The 19,781-nt window shown below is 37.3% G+C and overlaps 1 protein-coding gene across 2 annotated transcripts in view; it reads left to right on the top strand.

Annotated features, from left to right (window-relative positions):
• The window catches only part of CDKL5 (cyclin dependent kinase like 5), a 142,101-nt gene that overhangs the window by 102,491 nt on the left and 19,829 nt on the right, over nucleotides 1–19,781 (top strand). For both annotated transcript variants that reach the window (XM_074858696.1, XM_074858695.1), the window contains exons 10-14: nucleotides 4,235–4,315; nucleotides 8,677–8,837; nucleotides 11,141–12,167; nucleotides 15,575–15,680; nucleotides 17,773–17,896. In XM_074858696.1, the coding sequence (XP_074714797.1) occupies nucleotides 4,235–4,315; nucleotides 8,677–8,837; nucleotides 11,141–12,167; nucleotides 15,575–15,680; nucleotides 17,773–17,896 (1,499 nt within the window). The remainder of the gene's footprint in view (nucleotides 1–4,234; nucleotides 4,316–8,676; nucleotides 8,838–11,140; nucleotides 12,168–15,574; nucleotides 15,681–17,772; nucleotides 17,897–19,781) is intronic.

Below are 19,781 nucleotides of genomic sequence, written 5' to 3'. Positions count from 1 at the left end.
CCATGATGTGGAATTGTTTATCCATATGTTTAAGCTTTGTGAATTTCTGTATTACCGTAACTGTGAGTACTACAATATTGTAGCACAGGATTAAAAAAATTCTAATACGAACACTCCACCACCACATGCACATGTATACAGATGCATATTTCTGAACTTTCTGTCTTTTCTTCCTGCTTATTTCCTCCATGCATATATATTTATATATACACACAGTTTTCCTCACTCCTGAGGTTTAGGGAGTATTTAGTGATATCTTCTCCTTTTGAGAAAGAAAACATCCATGGTATGTTGAAGGCCCAAAGAAATAATATGAAATCAGAAAGTACCAATAGGCTCATGCCTTTATAGAAAATGTGAGTGGTAACGTAGGGCAGTCAATACTGTTCTACAAATAAGTTATAAGGAGAATCTGAACAATTCCAGTGAACAGCCATGCTTTGCATAGCTTCGGCACATTTTCATGTTTCCCTGATCATTCCAGATGTAAAATCTTCTTTATGATGGTCATTCTACATGAAGACAGTAATATTTTGTCATTTGGTTCATGTAAAAAGTGGAGGAACCATGGACGCCTTGGTTCTCCTAAGTTACTATCTAAGATCAACATAGCAGGCTTGGACTTAAAAAAATTCTCAGTCATTAGTAAACCACTTCAAAAGGAAGTAAAGTAAAAATAAAAATACAGAGACTATTTAGGAATAAACACATTCAAACTGAGGCACTTTCATTTTCCTTCAAAACTCACATAATGTAATTTATGAAAAGTAATGCCAGTACAAACAACGGGCAGCAATTCATAGTGGTCTAATGCTTATGCACGTACAGTGCACATGCAATGCATTTTCCTTCCAAATGACATGTATTTTTGGAAATGAGTGTTTGTACTGGGTTGCTGTTTAAAGAATAGGTTTGAAGCTAGTATTTAATCTGAGGAAAGTGAACGTGTAAATATATGCACCTATCTGTAACAATCCCTAGATGTAGGTGAGAGCTGAAAAATGCACAAGTGAAGGTAAAGTCTTTAAGACTTCCTCCTCATTGACATTTTAGACCAAACATACAGTTCTCGAATATTTTTATACTATAGCAAACTTCCACATAAAATGTTTAGCTTCATGTTTGTTGATTTTTTTTTGTTGCTGTTGTCTGTCTTAATCACTAACTTGAATGTTATTGTTTTCTTGTATTTTCATTGATTTTTAACTGTAAATCAGTATTTTATGTGGATATATTTTATGTATGACTTGAGCCCATTGGGTATACATTGATGGCTTTTATGTACCAGTAGACGAGAACACTGCATGCTTCCTATTGTCAGTGCTCTTGCTTTGCTGTGTTAGCTTAAGAGGACTTCTTGGAAGATACATAGGGTGTAGATGGGATCAAGCCAGGCTGCAATTGAAACACTTGCATAGTATTGGGCAAATTCCACAACTCTGGGAACTGCTAACAAAATGTCTGGATCTCAGTTGTGTCGTTTTGGATAAACTGTGATTAATGCCAGTAGTCTAGCTGATTGTTGTTTTGGTTTTGTTTATTTTTTTCCCGAGGCTTCTCTGGTATTCAAAAGTGTAATTTTCTCTAAAATCAGCGTAAGTTGGATCCATGAGGTTTTTTTATGCCTCTGTTGGAAATCCAGCCTTAATTTCTAATTCTAAAAACTCTGGCATATATGTTTAGTTTTTAAATTTGAAGTTACCTCACTGAAATCCGTTTATCTATTAGTTTGCAATCAGTTCAACAAGTGCCGCAGTCTGGAAATGGATCTTTGTTTCTTTTCAACTCATTCTACTTGACATTATGTTATAGCAATGAAATATTGAGAAACTTTTCTTTCATTTGATAAAAAGAAAAGGTTCTGTCTTCATTTTATTTGACTCTTGCCTTGTTTACAAAGCAAGTAAAAAAAACCCAATTCTGTGCTTTATTTTTTCTTTCTTCTGCCTGTCCTCTTCTTCTTTCTAGACAGGGCTAGTTTCAAATACTGCCTTCATGGGGAGTTAATCTTTGCTATTCGATTAGTTACTATATTTACACTCTCAAATTCTGTCAAAGCTATTTTTAATCTTTTTTTAAATACACATTACTTATGTTATTTCTGAATCTATTTTAAACCTCCCACCTCTTGTCAGTCATAATGCCACAAACACATTTATAAATCTAAGTTGATTATTTCTCATTTGAGAGAGGTTTCTTGACTACCCTGCTAATGAATAATACTTTATTTGGTTGACTAGATGCATAACATACATTAACAGTGATTTGTTTCATTATAATGTTTTGTAATGTTTCATAACATTATTGGCTACAGCTGTTAAGGATAATAAAAAATGTTTCTATAAATTCATTAACAGCAAAAGGAGGATTAGGGAAAATCTCCCTCCTTTATTGGATGCAGAGGGAAACATGGTAACTAAGGATGAGGAGAAGGCTGAGGTGCTCAATGCCTACTTTGCCTCAGTCTTTAGCAGTGGAACTGGCTGTTCCTGGACACCCAGCCTCATGAGCTGGGAGATGGGGAGGGGAAGCAGAATGAGGTCAGCACAGTTGAAGAGGAGGTGGTCAGAGACCTGCTACACCACTTGGATGCACACAAGTCTGTGGGACCGGATGGGTTACAGCCAAGGGTGCTGAAAGAGTTGGCAGATGTGCTCACCAAGCCGCTTTCCATGATTTACCTGAAATCATGGCTAACTGGGGAGGTCCCATTGGACTGGAGGGTGGCAAATGTGACACCCATCTACAAGAAAGGCAGAAAGGACGATCCAGGAAACTATAGACCTGTCAGTCTGACCTCGGTGCCAGGGAAGGTCATGGAGCAGGTCATCTCGAGTGCCATTAAAAGTCATATAATGGACAACCAGGGGATGAGGCCTAGTCCGCATGGGTTTATGAAAGGCAGGTCCTGCCTGACAAACCTGATCTCCTTCTATGACAAGATGACCCGACTATTGGACGAGGGAAAAGCTGTCGATATTATCTACCTGGATTTTCAAAAAGCATTCGACACAGTTCCCCATAGGATTCTCATAGAAAAACTGGCTGCCCATGGCCTGGATGAGCAAACGGTCTGCTGAGTGGTGGTCAATGGAGCTAAATCCAGCTGGCAGCCAGTCACAAGTGGTGTTCCTCAGGGCTGGCTGTTGGGACCATTTCTGTTCAACATCTTTATTGATGATCTTGATAAGGACACAGAGTGCATTATCAGTAAATTCGCAGACGACACCAAGTTAAGCGGGAGTGTCGATCTGCATGAAGATAGGGAGGCACTACAAAGGGACTTGGATAGGTTGGATCAGTGGGCCAACGTTAACGGAATGAGCTTCAACAAGGCCAAGTGCCAGGTCCTGCACTTGGGCCACAACAACCCCATGCATCGCTACAGGCTTGGGGAGGTGTGGCTGGAGCTGTCTGGAAGAGAAGGACCTGGGGGTTCTAATTGACAAGCAGCTGAACATGAGCCAGCAGTGTGCCCAGGTGGCCAAGAAAGCCAATGGCATCCTGGCTTGTATTAGAAATAGTGTGACCAGCAGAAGTAGGGAGGTGATAGTCCCCCTGTACTCTGCACTGGTGAGGCCACACCTGGAGTATTGTGTCCAGTTTTGGGCACCTCAATACGAGAGAGATATCGAGGTGCTGGAGCGAGTGCAGAGGAGGGCAACGAAGCTGGTGAAGGGCCTGGAGAACAAATCCTGTGAGGAGAGATTGAGGGAGCTGGGACTGTTCAGTTTGAGGAAGAGAAGGCTGAGGGGAGACCTCATCACTCTCTACAGCTACCTGAAAGGACATTGTAGAGAGGTTGGTGCTGGTCTCTTCTCACAGGTGATTAGTGACAGAACAAGGGGTAACGGCTTTAAACTCCAACAGGGGAGGTTTAGACTGGACATTAGGAAAAAAATTTTCACAGTAAAGAGTGTTCAGACAGTGGAATAGGCTGCCCAGGGAGGTGGTGGAGTCACCATCCCTGGATGTGTTTAAGGGTCGTTTAGATGAGATGTTGGGGGATATGGTGTATGGGAGACCTTTGTAGAGTAGGGCTGATGGTTGGACTCGATGATCCCAAGGGTCTTTTCCAACCTGAATGATTCTATGATAAACCACTTTTTCAGTGCATATGATTCCCATTAATTACATGCCTTGATTCACTGTGTAGCTTCTATTTTTTGGAACATTGTATTCATATATACCTTGTTTGCATTCTCAGTATATTTATGCTATATTATTTTTACAGTTTCCAGCAGTCAATCATCCACAGTCTTTAGAGAGAAGATACTTGGGAATTTTAAGTGGTGTATTGCTTGATCTTATGAAGGTAGGAAAATGTATTTTATTTTCTGTCTGTAATATGTAGGGAAAGATCTAAGTGACTTCTTATCTTTGTTTCCTAATATAATACATCTGAAAAGTACTTGTGAACTTCTGTTTGAGATATTTTGATATCATCATTGTTTGTAGCAAGGCTTGATATTTCCTGGGTATCAGGAAAGTACCCTTTGCAAATGCCCGAGAGTCTGTTCAAATTTGACTGATTTGATAAACAATACATAGTCCAGACAAAAGAATCTCCATCATTTGCAGCAATAGGCATTCACACTGAAGTGCATTCAGATGCACGAGTTACCTTAGTAATGCTGGCGTATGAGCTCTCAGCCCACAATAAATTTAGATAAATCCACAGAGTGTTAGGCCATCCTGAGTTGTTGTTCATTTGTGGTTGGATAAGCATGAGGGTGTGCACAGTTGTCAAAGACAAAGTTGATGCACAATATTATTTTTTTTTTTTTACCTGAGCCCTTAATCTGCTTGCTATCACTCACCTCTACATAGCATGTATGTTAAGTTACTCTTCAGTCCTGTTTTGGAGCAAGTTAGCTAGTTACCCATGGCCAAACTAGGATATGGTACTCAGATAGTTTCTTACAGGGGATAAGGAGAAGCTGGCTCCCCTCAAAGTGGCCAAACATTGTAAAGCATTGTGCTATGAATTTGTGCTGTATTCCTGAGTATGCAACACATATTATTGTCCTTCTTACTGTACTATAAAAACATCACCATGGTAAGATGCAGTAGAACCCTCCCATTATTTCATCCACAGTAAGCTGAAAAAAAAAGTCAGTGTCAAAACTTAGGTTTAGCATCACAGGGGTACCACCTAAAAATTAAAGGCAATCTGGGACAAATATGAGGCATGGGTATGGCTAATCAACTCTAAATGAATTGTGTGGTCCCAAGCCCATCTGCACTAGTTGTCTCAGAAACCAGAGGTCATCTTCTTCGGGGTATACTTGGGTGTTTATTTGCTTTTAATAATATTGATGTAGCCAGCATAAACCCACCAAATTTGTTGTACTCTTCAACACCACACAACCGGTTCAAATAACTTTCATTTAATCTCCCTGCCTTATGACGAGAGTCAGCATAACTTTTATCTTGGTTTCATGGAGTCTGCAAAATTAGATACCTCGATACATGTAATTACTTGTTTTGATATTAGACATTCTCCTCTCTTTTCTAATTCACAGATACTTTTTTCTGGCATCATAGTTAGCTGTAGTTCAAGCTGTAGTAGCATATATTGCAGAACAGCAACTTCAAGATCATTGTTCAGACCATTGTTACACCTGCTGGGGCAGGGTTTATTTTCATTTTATCCTAATTTTTATGTTATATCTCAATGCTTTTGGTTCTTTTAGTGTGATTTAAAAGTTTAAAAAGTTGTGAAATGAAGCACTTGAGTTTTAAGGAAACAGGTTTCCAAATAATTCCATTCCACTTTAAATCTTTTAAACTTCTCTGCCTGTATTTCTCCATACAAGATGAGAAAGGTCAGGAATTCTGTAGAGGGGATATTTTGTGTTTGACCTACATTACTTAATTCAGCAGTTGAAACATTGTTAAAGAGTGAGCAAAAGACTACAAGAAGAGAACAGAAGAGACTTGTGGTTAAATTGCATGCTACAAATGCTGCACATACTTTGCTGTATGCCTCTCTCTTCTCCACACTGGACAGTCTGGCACATGTCCACGCTTGGTGTGTTCCTCATTATCTGCATTCCCAGGGACCCCAGGTCTGATTACTAGATTACTGAATAACCCACACTTCAACTTATGCCAGCTAAAGTAGTGAGTTATTGATACCTCTATTTAGAGAGCGTTTCTGGGCTAGATTAATGAAGAGGCAGCTTTTTGGCCCTGTTGCTTTGTTACTTCTCTCCTTCACAAATCATGCTGTTTTGCAAGCTTGCATTTGGGAGTTGGGAGCTGGTTTTGCATGTGATGACTTGGGCAAAGAAGACATTGAATGTTACGGTCTTTTTCATGTCATCTGTCATTCAGTTGTCTCCCACATTCAGCAGCAGACATGCATTTTCTCTGAGCTTCCATTTACTTGTAGAATACTTGAGAACCCCTTCTTTTTACCCTTGATGTTCTTCACTTGCCTTAGGTCCAGCTGGACTTTGATCTTCCGAAGTGGCCTATCCTTTGTGCTACCACAGTGCTTTTATGGTCCTTCTTTGTATCCTGTCCTTGCCTTTACTTCTTACACACTCACGTTTTGCATTTTTGTCCATTAAGAAACTCCCTCTTATGCAAAATTTTGTGGTCTTCTGTACAATAAGATGCTTTTTTCCTGAACTCTCAAGAAATTTTCTTTAAAAATCAAGTGTCTCACCTGGACACCTTTCCTCTGATGGCAGTTTTTCAAGACATTCTGTCCAGTTATTCCCTATAGAAGCTGAAGTTCTGGGTCTCTGAAGTCCTGGGTCCTATTCCTGATGCTTATCTTCCCACCCTTTGAATCCTAACTGTAATCATCTCACGGGCGCTACAGCTTAGACTGTCTTCTCTGATCAGATTCGTCACCAGTACTTTACTGTTGGTGAGCAGCAGGTCAAGTAGAGAGAAGTCATACCCTTGGCTGATTTGGCTCTCCAGCAACTGCACTACAAAATTGCCACTAACATAGTCGAGAAATCTCCTGGATCATCTATACAGGCTGGATGTCTGGATAGTTGAAGTCTGCCGTGTGATCAGGAGACTTCTGCTTGTTGTTGTATAGTTGTCCTCTTCATCTTCTTCATGCTCTTGAATGCATGGTTTGTAGCAAACTCCCACCATAACATCACAAATGTTGCTTTCCCTTCTAATCCTGACCCAGAGACTGTCAGTGAATACACCTTCTGTTTCATGCTGACATTTGATACCATCCAGGAACTCAAATTATATGGAGTGCCACTCTTCTCCTACTCCCTCCTTCCTTCTGAAGCCAGCTGTACCCATCAGTGACCATGCCTCAGCCATGAGCCCTGTCCCACTACTTCTCTGTGATTCCAGGCAGGTTCACAGCCTTGTGATTCCCTATGGACTTCCAGTTCTCCTTGCTTGTGGTCCAGGCTCTGCAAGTTAGTGTACAGGCATTTGAGGGAAGCCTTTGGACATACTCTTTTCTAAGGAGGAATGGTGGAAATCACGTGTGGGCTTCTTGTGTTGTTTGACTATTTGAGCCACTGTAGTGATGAGCACCAGAAAAAAGGGGAAAAGAAAAAGTTAAGTCATTCAGTACATAGTTTGTCACTTGAGAAAGGAAGATACTGTATCACCAAACTACATAGGAATGCAGTTTGCCACTTGCTTTGTTTCCCAAGCATTTTCCATTTTGAAGTGAAGGGATCCTGTGAAGGGAAAAGCCAGTTTATGATCAAGTGGCTGAATACTATGTTAATGCATGTACAGATATGCATTGTGTGTGTGTATACACATACATATATATGCATAGAATTGTTCTCTATTCAACCGATGTAACCCTTAAAAAATAGCTATTCTTTTAACTTTATAACTATTCAAACTTCTATCCTGGCTGGCAGCCATGCATGTTCACATATTCCAAGATATTCTTGTATTGCCCTGTTCCTGCAAGAAACCTTTCAAGCTTATCAAAATACCCAACCTACTGGTTTTCAATTTTGTGATTAAATATTTTCTACATGTCAGAAAGTGTTTAGAGTCACACCAGATCTAACAGAATTATAAGGCAAATGTTACTTTGAGTGCGTTGTAAACAGTTTAGATGATTCTTTAAAAATATGGGTGGACTTGAACCCTAGAAGTAAAAACCAGAACTCTTATAGTTGTATATTTTTAAAAATACTCACTTTAAGAGACTGTTTTTGTTTGTATAACAACGTACCCATATGCTGGTTCTGTTTGTAAAGCTTGTTTCGTTGTAGCATTTTATTACTGTTAAATTTAATATTTTTAGTTCTAAACAACATCTTGTAAGGTATATCCTGAAAAATGTGTTTAAAATACATATATTTTAAACATGTATAGGTATATACATAAAACACATTTTTAAAATTTCAGATATTTTAAACATTTTAAGCACACATATAATTATATATGTGTGTATATATATTAATTATATACATACAGCACATATGTTTCATAACAAGCAAGGCTGAGGCCTTCCATCTTAAGTAGAACATAGGTTTTGTAAGTGTTTATTTTGTATCATACGTAGTTTAATGGAACATGAAATAATTCTAGCAGTTATATCTAATCACAGAAACTCTGGACATTAAAAAAAAACAATAATGTTCTTTATTTTGTTACATTTTTTGCTGATACAAATACAGATACTAACATTTACACTTTTGGATTTTTTTTCCAAAGAACTTACTGAAGTTAGATCCAGCCGATAGGTATTTGACAGAACAATGTTTGAACCATCCTTCATTTCAAACCCAAAGACTCTTGGATCGCTGTGGAAGCTCACCTTCACGGTCAGCTAAGAGAAAACCTTACCACGTAGACAGCAACACATTGTCTAACAGGTAAACGTAGTCATGTCATCATCATCATCACTGACATCTGCTCTGCCAATGAGTGTTGCTATCATGCTTACATACAACGTCATCTACAAGAAAAGAGAAGTTGTTGTTTGACAATTTAGGCACATTGAGACGTATATACTGTTCCATGTTGCCTCACTGCATAAAGGAAGTAGACATAGTTTTACTGTATTATAACTATTCAAACCAAAATTTTTGATAACTTTCTGCATCAGGCTGAATGCTTCTTGAAAAAAGCCAAATACAATGTTCAAACTGTTTCTGTGTTATGATAAAGAAAAAGTAAGTTGGCTTACCTGTCTTAAAAAAAGTTAGCCTTTTTCTTGAACAACAGTAGGAATTTTGTGGCTTTGAGGACACCTCAGATTCCAAAGGAATGCTCTTTTCTTTGGAATGCTATCATTACTGTATATGTGCAAATCTGTCCAAGGTTTTGATATTTGAAAGTTCAAAATTCACATAGATTTTTAGCAGCTAAACATCCTGAAAATCATGTGCATTGATCATGCTCCAAAGTGGGGATGAACAGAATTTTGTCTGCAGTTGCAGTTATGAATCAAGTCTAGTCTACTTGAACTTAAAGCAGGATGTATTTGCTCAGTGACTCCCTTGTTGGACCAACATAGCTTGAGAGAAGCCACTTGATTTTAATACATCAACAAACCAGGTTTACTGGTGGATAAAATACTTCACCACAAAAAGCCTCATGGTACTCGTCTGACAAAAGCTTTCCTAAAGGTCACCCTCTGAAGTGTGCAGAATGATAGTGGCTTTTAATCCTAGCCATGTTTTTCTTTAGCTCTCCTGTGAGATTCAAAAAATTACTCCCCATTTTAAGATTTGGGATGATGACATTTACAATCTATACTTTTTTGGAGATAGACACCAAAAAGTTTTAGCTGCCCTTATAGGTATTTAGGATAGAAGTTTTACCATTAGAGGTGTGGCATCAGAAAGGAAAACCTAGATCCATGGGAAGCTTCTTGTCAAAAAGGCTTGCCTAGCCGCTTGATTTAAAATTACTAGGTACCTTTTTCTACCTTTTAACTAAATAATATTTTAAACTAAAAAATACTTTAAACTGGCATTAAAATTGCTAAATTTCTAGAAACTGTAATAGGGTACATAATTAGATCACTGAAAATGGGTAATACAAAAATCCTAGGTATAAAAATGGCTAGTATTATCCAGTCATAATTATCAGCAAGAACAACAAGGTACAAACTCACCTGTACAGTGAGCTCTCACTTTAACCCTCAGTGAGTTACATTAGCATAGATTTGATGCAAAAATAAGTTAACTGCTCATAGCTGCCTAGGTCCGTCAAGGCTGACAAGTACAGCTGCAGCACTACTCAGTCATGGCTAGTTTGTGATGCCAGCATAAGCCCAGAAGCAGAACTGGTTTTATGCCAAAAATCCCGCTCAAATAAATTCAGGCAGAGTGTTTGCAGAACCAGCTCATATCACAGTCCTGTATTCCCAACACCAGAGAGCTAGAAAGTAGAGTGGAGGTTAAGGACGTTAACAGGTAGCTCTGCACCAAGTCAGTCTGGTTGCAGAGCGTTTTGGGTGCAGCTTTGAGAATGAGTTAGTGTGCCAAGAACTGGGATAGTGCCAAGTTGCACAAAAGTTAGGGTTCCTGTTGTAGACCTGGGTTTGGGTTTGGTGTTACAGGGCTTGCTGTGCTGCACTGAGCTCAGGCTCACTCCATATGGATGTCTTTATCAGCACCATAACCTCTTTTCCCCCTCCTCTCCTCTCCCTTCCCCCTCCAAATCAGACATACATTAGATGGCCTGGAGCATTGATTGTATCAGGTTTTTTTGATGGTACTGACATACTTTATTGTTCTACCTTCACTTTGATATGCCAGGTGTATTTAAGATTTTTTTCAACAGATATATAGCTAATTTTCTTAATGTAGTGCTTACATTATTGATGTGCACATATATTAATCACACACATGCATAAATGTGTAAATATATGTTGGAATTTCTATGATTGGATTTTATATCTTCCTTTTTTTTTAGTCAGCAAAATCTGTTAACCAAAGCTGAGTTTGTCCATCAGGATATAACCAGAAAGAAACAACAATGCACTAACACCTTCAAATCTGTTATTTTAGTGGAACTTCTGATGTTGGCAGTATTTGACCTTACTGCAGTTAAATTTTGTGGTTTTAAATGGCACCTCCTTTCTGAAATGAGTGTACTTTTGTTAAAGTTATTAATACATGACTATGTAATCTGGTATATTAATGCTTCTTTATGCATTTTAATGTAGAAATCAAGCCAGCAAAAGTTCTGCTTTGCAGTCACACCACAGATCAAACAGCAAGGATATACAGACACTAGGGGTTGGCGGGCCAAGAGAAGAGGGTCTTCCAGCAAATGAAAGCTTTTTGAATGGAAACCTTCCTGGAGCTGCACACAGTCCAATGCATGCAAAAAAATCAAGCAACACACCTGGATCTGGCAACAAGGATCTAGCCAATAATAACATGCCACATCTTCTCAGCCCAAAGGAAACAAAGGCAAAAACAGAATTTGATTTTAACGTGGACCCAAAAAGTTCTGATGGTTCAGGCACAAAGTACCTGAAGTCTAACACCAGATCTCAGCAGAACCGGCACTCATTTATGGAAACTTCTCAAAGCAAAACTGGGACACTGCAACCTGGCGATAAGCACAGTCGCCACAGCTATATCGATACTATCCCCCAGTCTTCAAAAAGTCCTTCATATCGGACAAAGTCAAAGAGCCATGGGGTTCTGACAGACTCGAAATCTGTGGGCAACCTTTCTGAGGCCAGGGCCCAAGCTGCAGAACCAAACAGCAGTAGGTATTTTCCATCCAGCTGTATGGACTTGAACTCTCCTACCAGTCCAACTGCTCCTCGACACAGTGATAACAGAACTTTGCTGAGTCCATCCGGGAGGAATAACCGCAGCGACGGTACTCTGGACACTCGAAGACCATCAACAAGACACTCCAAAACAATGGAGGAGTTAAAACTGCCAGATCACATGGATGGAAGCCATTCCCACTCTCTATCTGCTCCACATGAATCTTTTTCCTATGGTCTAGGTTATACCAGTCCTTTTTCTTCACAGCAGCGCCCTCATAGACACTCTATGTATGTGAGCCGGGACAGAGTGAGGTCAAAGGGCTCAGAGGGTGGCTTAAGCATAGGGCAAGGGATGGCAGCCAGAGCAAACAGCCTGCAACTGTTATCTCCACAGGTGCAGCATAAGTCACTCACAAGATCTGTTGGCTCATCACGAGAAGACTGTACAGAAGATACTAATAGGGTTAGTTCAAAATATTGCCTGTTATGGAGGGCTTACCTTCCTTTCTTTACTCCATGTGGGGACAGTGTCCTGCTTTCTCTGTTCTGTTTGTTTACAGTCATTATTTATTTGTCTTGTTATAAGGCAAGGGATGTTGGGTTTTTTTTCAGAAGGGCTATATATTTCAAGTGCAAAATGAGAGGCTATTTTAAAAAATGGACTGTGACTACCATTCTCTTAAAGTGCTGGAATGTGAGAACAGAAAAACTTGTCTCTGAAGTTAAAATTTCATTAGTGGTTCCTGGTCTTTGGTTACATTTGCTGATGCCATTTTTATCATATTGTTTTGCTTAATTAACCTTCTCATTTGTGCTTTTATTTAGCTTTTCTTGTATGTATTTCTGTTACGGCTGCTAATGTTAATTTTTGAATTGTGAGCTAGCAGGACATTGTTGCTGAAATGCTGTAATTTACTATAAGAATATCAAAATTTGCAATATTTCTCTTGATTACTATGATAAATAACTGGCGTAGTCTAGAGATTTTATGTTGGAGAACCCACTGGTAAATTGACTCCTTACAGTGATTACTGTCACTAGATATCTTGTTGTGTTTTACTGTGAACATTATTTAATGAGTAGAGGAAGGGCTAGTTTGGTGTTGATTTACATTCCTTACTCAACAGTTCTGAATTATCTGATGTTTTACACATCAGATGCGTAAATAAAGATGACTGCATTTGTTCCCAAATCTTTAAACTGCTATACCATTGATCCACACTGGAGGAAAATGGTGCAGAAAGACATACAAAAATGAGTGTTTGCTTCTCTATACGTACAGCTGTGATAAAGTGACTTCTAAGGAGAGAACATCTAGTTCAGATTTGTTGACAAATTGAAGGAAGTCAAAGAGCTGCAAATATTAAGGTCTAAGAATTATGCTGTACTGTGAGAGTCTAAAAAACTCTGCCTACTTAGTATATGTAAGAAATATGTGTAGCTGATTTGACAGTGGTCTATAAGTACCATAAAAAAGAGTTTTTAGGTAGTGGTTGACTCTTCAATCCAGTAGAGAAAAAAAGGCATGTTTTTTTCATACTTACCACATTTACTCCATTCAGGGTTATGTGTATTCACACATGAGAAAAGATCTCATCAAAATAGGAGAAATACAATGTAATAATAATTTTTTAAAAAATCTACTTAGAAGGGATTACAGCAGCTCCATTTCAAAACCGTGGTGTTTTTTTCTTTGTGTAGTCATTTTTCTCTCTCTTATTTCAGTCAAGTTAAATGTTACCTATTCTTCAGGTTGTTACTGTAGAAGGGCAATAACACCAACATTTGAGGTTTTGATAATAACAGCTCATGCTACCTTGTATTTTTCAGCTCATTAGGATCTTTTTCTGCATTGTGTAGCAGATATTAATTTGACAAATAATTTAAATTTTTGTTTCATATTATGTAGAGGCAGATTGTTTTCATCAGATCATTCTTTGTCTTTTGACAATTGGTTGACAAATTTTTATTTTAATTAGAAAAATTGATGTATATTTTAACACGTATGGTTTTGTTCATTTTCATTCGCTTTGGAATGCCTAATCATTTGTAAAGAACTTGCCTTTCTTTCTTATGGTCAGTGTTTTTAAACCTAAGCCTTCAATTTATGCTTTTAAATCTGTATTTCAACCATGAGAAATCTGAAAGGAAAAATACTCTTCTGAAATAGATGGCAAGTGAAGTAAATTCACAAAGCTGTTTTTGTTTGTTTATACTACTTTCAATAGCAAATCAGCATTAAATTGTTAATCTTCTTACTCCTGGTAAAGGCATTTTCACAAAGAAATCATTCTTTGGCTCCTTCCTATCCCTTTTTTTTCTTTTTTCTTCTACTTTCTGCATTAGAAATCAGAAAATTTCACTTCCTTCAGGATTACTGAATTAAAAGATCAGGAGTAACCTAAGTGTGCTCAAAGATTCTTTATTATTTTCCTGTTACTTTTTTTTCCCAATCAGTTCGACTGGTTCCCTCTCTCTGCTCATATTTTGTGATGTTTCCTCACTTCCATGTTCCTAGTTTCTCATTGATTTTCTCTTTAGCTCTACCAGGTATTTTAAAGAAAAGCATTATTTAAATCTTACTTTAAAAAAAAAATATTTGCATTCAGTATTAGTTTTGGGGCTTTTGAAGTCTTAGTACAACACTTTTGGTTTAAGGGTTCTTTTTAATTTTAAATTAAATGTACACCAATGGAGGCAAGCAGAAGAAAATCAAGTACAGGTTGCTATTACTGTCTCATATTTGTAACTTAACTGCTGGCAAAGAAAAGGTATCTTACACAAGTAGTAATTTAATCAAATGCTTCAGCCTCTTGTAAATTTTAGAAGAATCAAACTGTGATTTAAAGCATTGTTTTAGCTGCACTTCTTGTCTTGGTACAGTTTCAAGGGTTGTTTTATCTGTGACAAGATCTTCATTAATAAAAGGCCAGATCTTCATTAATAAAAAGCAAAATAGATTTTGCAAATCACTCATATAGTGAATTGAAATCCCAGTTTTTAATTCTGGTTGGGTTTTTTGTGATTTTGGTTTTTTAACCTTTGTCATTCTTGGACATCCTAGATTTAAATTCATATAGGGGTTTCAGTACAGTTTCCTGTGGGGTCTTGTAGAGAGCATTGAATTTTTCCAGTCAGTCCATACTGTGGGAAAAGTTGCAGCATCTGGTTCCTTTAAGAGTGGGGTTAGGTCATATTTGGTGACAAATTACATGCATATGGATGTTTCTAAGGGCTTGCTTAAGCTTTTGCTTGAAGTACTTCCAGGAAGAACTGTATTCAGGAAAACAGAGTGAATTATATTCTTTTTGCTATCCTGTCTGACTTAACTATTTAGCTTATAGATTTCTTAGTTCAGGGACTACGTCTTATTTTGCATACGGTACATTTTGTTACTGTTGGTACCTCTAGGTACTACTGTATAACAGCTGATAAGAAATAGGGCTTTGGTGTTGCAATTATCACCAATTATATGCATCTCCTGTTTGCTTTTTAAAATTTGCCAGTAGCAGAGTGACCAGATTCCATCAGAAATTAATTTAACAACGCCTCCAGTAAAAGATTCCTCCAGAGGTGTTACAACTGCATTTCATTCACAGCAAAAATCTGACAGTCTGAATCATGCTCAAGTCTATAAAATTAAAACTAAGAGGCAAAATTTTGTTAATGCTATTTTTGCAATTTTGGAAAAAGCAAGCAAGCAGCAAAACCAAATAATTATTGATTACATAGTCTGTGATTTGATATTGGCAGTTATTAATAACATGAAAGGAAAATTGTGTGGGGTTAAGTTCAGGGTTTCTTGCTTATGTATGTTGGTTTAAAACTGCAAACGTTTCATTTTAAATAATTGATTGTTCCTTTGTTTAGGGTGGAGCATATCATGATCCACACACAGAAGATGGAGCATCTACTAAGGAAAATAGAATTCTGTATAATGACCCTGTTCCGAGAAGAGTTGGCAGCTTTTACAGAGGTAATTTTATGGTGGATCTTTCAAAATTAAACAAGAATTTTAACATGGAATATAAGTAGTAGAAATGGATACAGAGAACTAACATGAACAACTAAAAAGGTGTATTGGAAAAAGAATTGTTGCCCCACTTTCAGAGACTGGGTTGACGTGCTAGGTTGTATGCAGTAACAGTGTTAGTGTCATATTATTTATTTGCAAATGATAACTCACTTTGATTGAAAAGTATATCCAGTGCAGTACCTTGTAAAGCAGAAGATAATTTATCAGGGGCAGTTAGTATTGCCAGAATAAGCAGTTCATTAATGTTTTTAATTTGTATTTTAAATTCTTATTAACACTATATCTAAACACCTTTGTACTTGTAACGTATTGACATACTTACTGATCTATTTCAGATACTGTGGAGCATGGAACTGTAATGCTAATTTTTCATTGCTCGAAACCTATGTTCATTTCTTTTGTTCAGACTTACTAAAGATCAGGGTGTCCTACAAGCAAAAGCACACTTATATAATCCCAGTTCAGCATAAATAATAGAACAGGACTGTGCATGTGTATATATATGTATGTATATATATGTGCGTGTGTGTATATATATACACACAAATAGGTATTGTTCCATTATGGTACACAAAAGATGGTGATTTTTGAGCAGCTGCCTCACATCTAAACCTGGGTAATCCTTTTGAAAAATACAAGGATGATGAGAAGCTAATTACTGTTCTGCAAGTGTTAGGAGGCTTGTGGGGCTCCCCTGAACCTTAAGAAGTCCCAGTCAGCTAAAATTTGATTATGAGTCACCTAATAACCTTAAGCAGAGTCACAAACCTCCCTCTGATCCTCTTCAGGTTGATCAGTTGGCTGATAACCTGATTTAGACATGTTAAAATCTGCCAATCCTTGCAAGTGTCCCATTGCAGTATTAAAACCTGTGAGCAGTATTAAAGTTTGTACTGTTTTGAGCAGTGCTTTTGAGTGTAAGGTTTTGTAGCACATGCAACAGAGAATCCTCAAGAATCCTCAATCCTGAATTGCTTTTATTAATCCTTAAAACACTCCTAAAATTGGACATGGATTATCCTTCTTTTTTTATACATAGTAAAACAGAAGTTCAAGGAAGAGTGACTTTCCATAAGACGTGTGCTAAGGAAACTGTAGGTCTGGGGTTTATTCAATTCCTTATTATAAACTAGAGGTTTCTTCCTTTTTAGCTGTATCTATGAAACAAATATATTTTAGTTCAGACTTAATTGTTGCTTTGGAAAAATTATACTATATTTAAATAAAACATTGATAAAAGTATACGCATAAACTATTGAAAGAAAAAACTACTATGAAAAAAGTAAATTCATATTTATGCAGTTCTTTAAGTAATGGCTTAATAAAAAGGTTATTGGGATGTACTTTTGTACTACATCTTGAACAAAAACTTAAGAAATTCAGTTTTGGTAGATAGTATAGTGTGATGCTGCAGTAATGCTGCAGCTAGTCTCTGATCAATTTTTAATCCAGTGCAGGTATTTCTGGTGATATTCATAATTCTAATACATGTATGTTCTAGGTACGTATAACCTATTTTGAAACCCACAGTATGTCTGTTAGAAAAAAATATAATATCTGATTTTGATAGTTTCATTTTTAGTGAGTAATGTCTTAATTATATTAAAATCCAAAGTAATTTTCTTCAGGGTGGGTACTACCTTTTTTAAGGTCTAAGTGAAGACAAAGTATAAACTGTAGTATTTTGTGTCTTTAATAACAGTATTCCAACCTTTTATTCTATTTCCTGTTTTTAAATATTGATTTCACTTGTGGCTCCCTACAGATAGAAATATTCTCAAATCTAATAACAACTTAGCTAAGTTCTGATGATGGTCTCACAATGGTCTCATTTCACAACTAATATTACCTTGCAAGTATCACAAAACAACAGCTTTCCGAACTGTAAAAATATGCTTTTTTTCAGTCATGCATAAAGTACAACTGCGTCTTCACTCTTGTTTCTGTAAAAGAGGTAGAGAGGAAGCAGACAACTGAAAGATGGGATTTTTGGCAGAGCTCAGTATCCATTGTTTGCTCTTTCTCTGTTCAGTTCCATCTCCTCGTCCAGAGAGTACGTACATAGAAAACAATGTGTCAAACAGAGCATCTGTGTTACCAGCAGACAGCAGCACGGTGGCAAACCACTCAAAGAGACAAACCACCTTTGATACCTGGTGAGTTGTTATTTACACAGATGTGTAGAGAATGGCAGGAAAAAAAAGGGATTTTTAACAGGAGGGAAAAAACCCCACATTTTTCTCAAAATTTGCAACTGTCTATATGTGCTTAGTTGTTTCCTCTGACTATACTGACATAGCATGGCATGTTTTCTGTCCCCTTTTGGGCAACAAGAAATAATTCAGTACACCATCACACTGAATGCATTAAAGATTACATACTTTTGTCCAGTCTTCCTGATTTTTTCCACTATTAATCTTCAGTTAAAGATAATACAAAGTGCTTGTGTGCATATAGTATGGATAGCAATGCCGTAGCTTCATCTGTGGATTCCAGAAGCATGAATTGTCAGACAAATGGAAAAAAATATCAAAATGCATGTTTCCATATATAAAATAGGACTGTATAATGAAGAATATAATATTCACCCTACAATGGGGACTGCTGCTCTTTTTGCTTACGCACCACAGAAGGAAATGAGTACGTTCTATGGGAAAAATGGACTGAGCAACATCTTAATGGTGTATGTTGGTTTTTAAATATTAAAAGCATCACATGTCTCCATAATATATCATAGAACAATTAACTATAATTATGCTAATAGAATGCCAGCATATGCATAGCTTTGCAAAGAGAAATATCTTCATTTTGTTGCTCTGGGAGCTGTTCAGTTCTAAAATAGTCTTATTCTACTTTGTTCAATCACAATAAAGCACACTTGAATAAAAATAAGCAAATGGAGCTTCAGAGGATTGGTAGGAGAAATGGACTGCATGCATTCGCATGGTTCAACTGTGCTTCGCACCACTATCTGAAACACTGCTCTCTGAAAGTGCGATAAAATCACACTATCTTAAGAACTGTTTCAGTGTTTTGTTGACTTAATGTGTTTTCACGTGAACAACCTGTGAATTACCTGCTTAAAAAAGAAAGGGGGTAGGGGGGAGTGGGGAAGGGAAACAACTGGTATTTCAGCTTGTCTTCAGGTTATATACCCATGTCAGTAATAGAAGATGTTCACTCCAGAACCCTTGTCACCTGCTCTGATTCACTAGAGTCTGCTTCCTGTCCTTCAGTAGCTCCACCTACAGCCATTTTGTGGAAGTTAGCTGAGGAATCCGGTCATTTATGTAAAAAGGTGGTACTTAAGGTGTGACTTATGTGGCTAAAGAAGGTATTTATTCGTGCTGTTGAACCCTTTTACATATTTTGTTGTCCTTCATATATGAATCTTTCTATCTTGCATATAACATAAACCAACTGAAATCTTGTTTTGCTTTATATATCATTCAGCAATATATTACCTTTTATTACGTGGTCACTGCAAAGAAACATGTAATGTTATTTTAACTCTGATCTGAAATAATAGCATATGTTATTAGAGCTGGTTGGGAATTTTTTGACTAAGTATTTTTTTTGCTTACAATGCCAAATTATCGAAACCAAAACTTTTCAAAGGAACAGACTGATATCTACTAACCTTTTATTGGGAAGATTCTTCAGCTCCAGGATGGAATTGCCAGTCAAAACCAGAGATACACTCAAAATAACAAATATTCTGGGGTCAGTAGTATTTTTTGGAATGTGAGAAACTCAAGTGCAGGGCCTTTGTTCTTTGTTATTTAAACCAGAGGCTTGAACCAAGATCTAGGATCTAACAAGTGAACGCCCTGAACCAGAAGGTAGAAGTTGTTCTGGAGCATGTTCTCTGTTTCCCTCAATATATTCTCTTGAAGCTGTTTCATCTTGTTGAAATAGTGAAAGGACCACAGAGATGCTGAATATGGCCTAGTGAGTAAGGCCCTTCATTAACTTTGAGACAGTTAGATTTAAGTTCTTGCTCCAATTAATGTACTTAGATATTTTCACAAAGTGGAACAG

This window comes from Strix uralensis, chromosome 2 (genome assembly GCF_047716275.1).
Source record: "Strix uralensis isolate ZFMK-TIS-50842 chromosome 2, bStrUra1, whole genome shotgun sequence".
In the NCBI taxonomy this organism is placed as follows: Eukaryota; Metazoa; Chordata; class Aves; order Strigiformes; family Strigidae; genus Strix; species Strix uralensis.
Note: the sequence above shows the minus strand (reverse complement) of the source record. Positions and strands in the feature narration are given on the sequence as shown.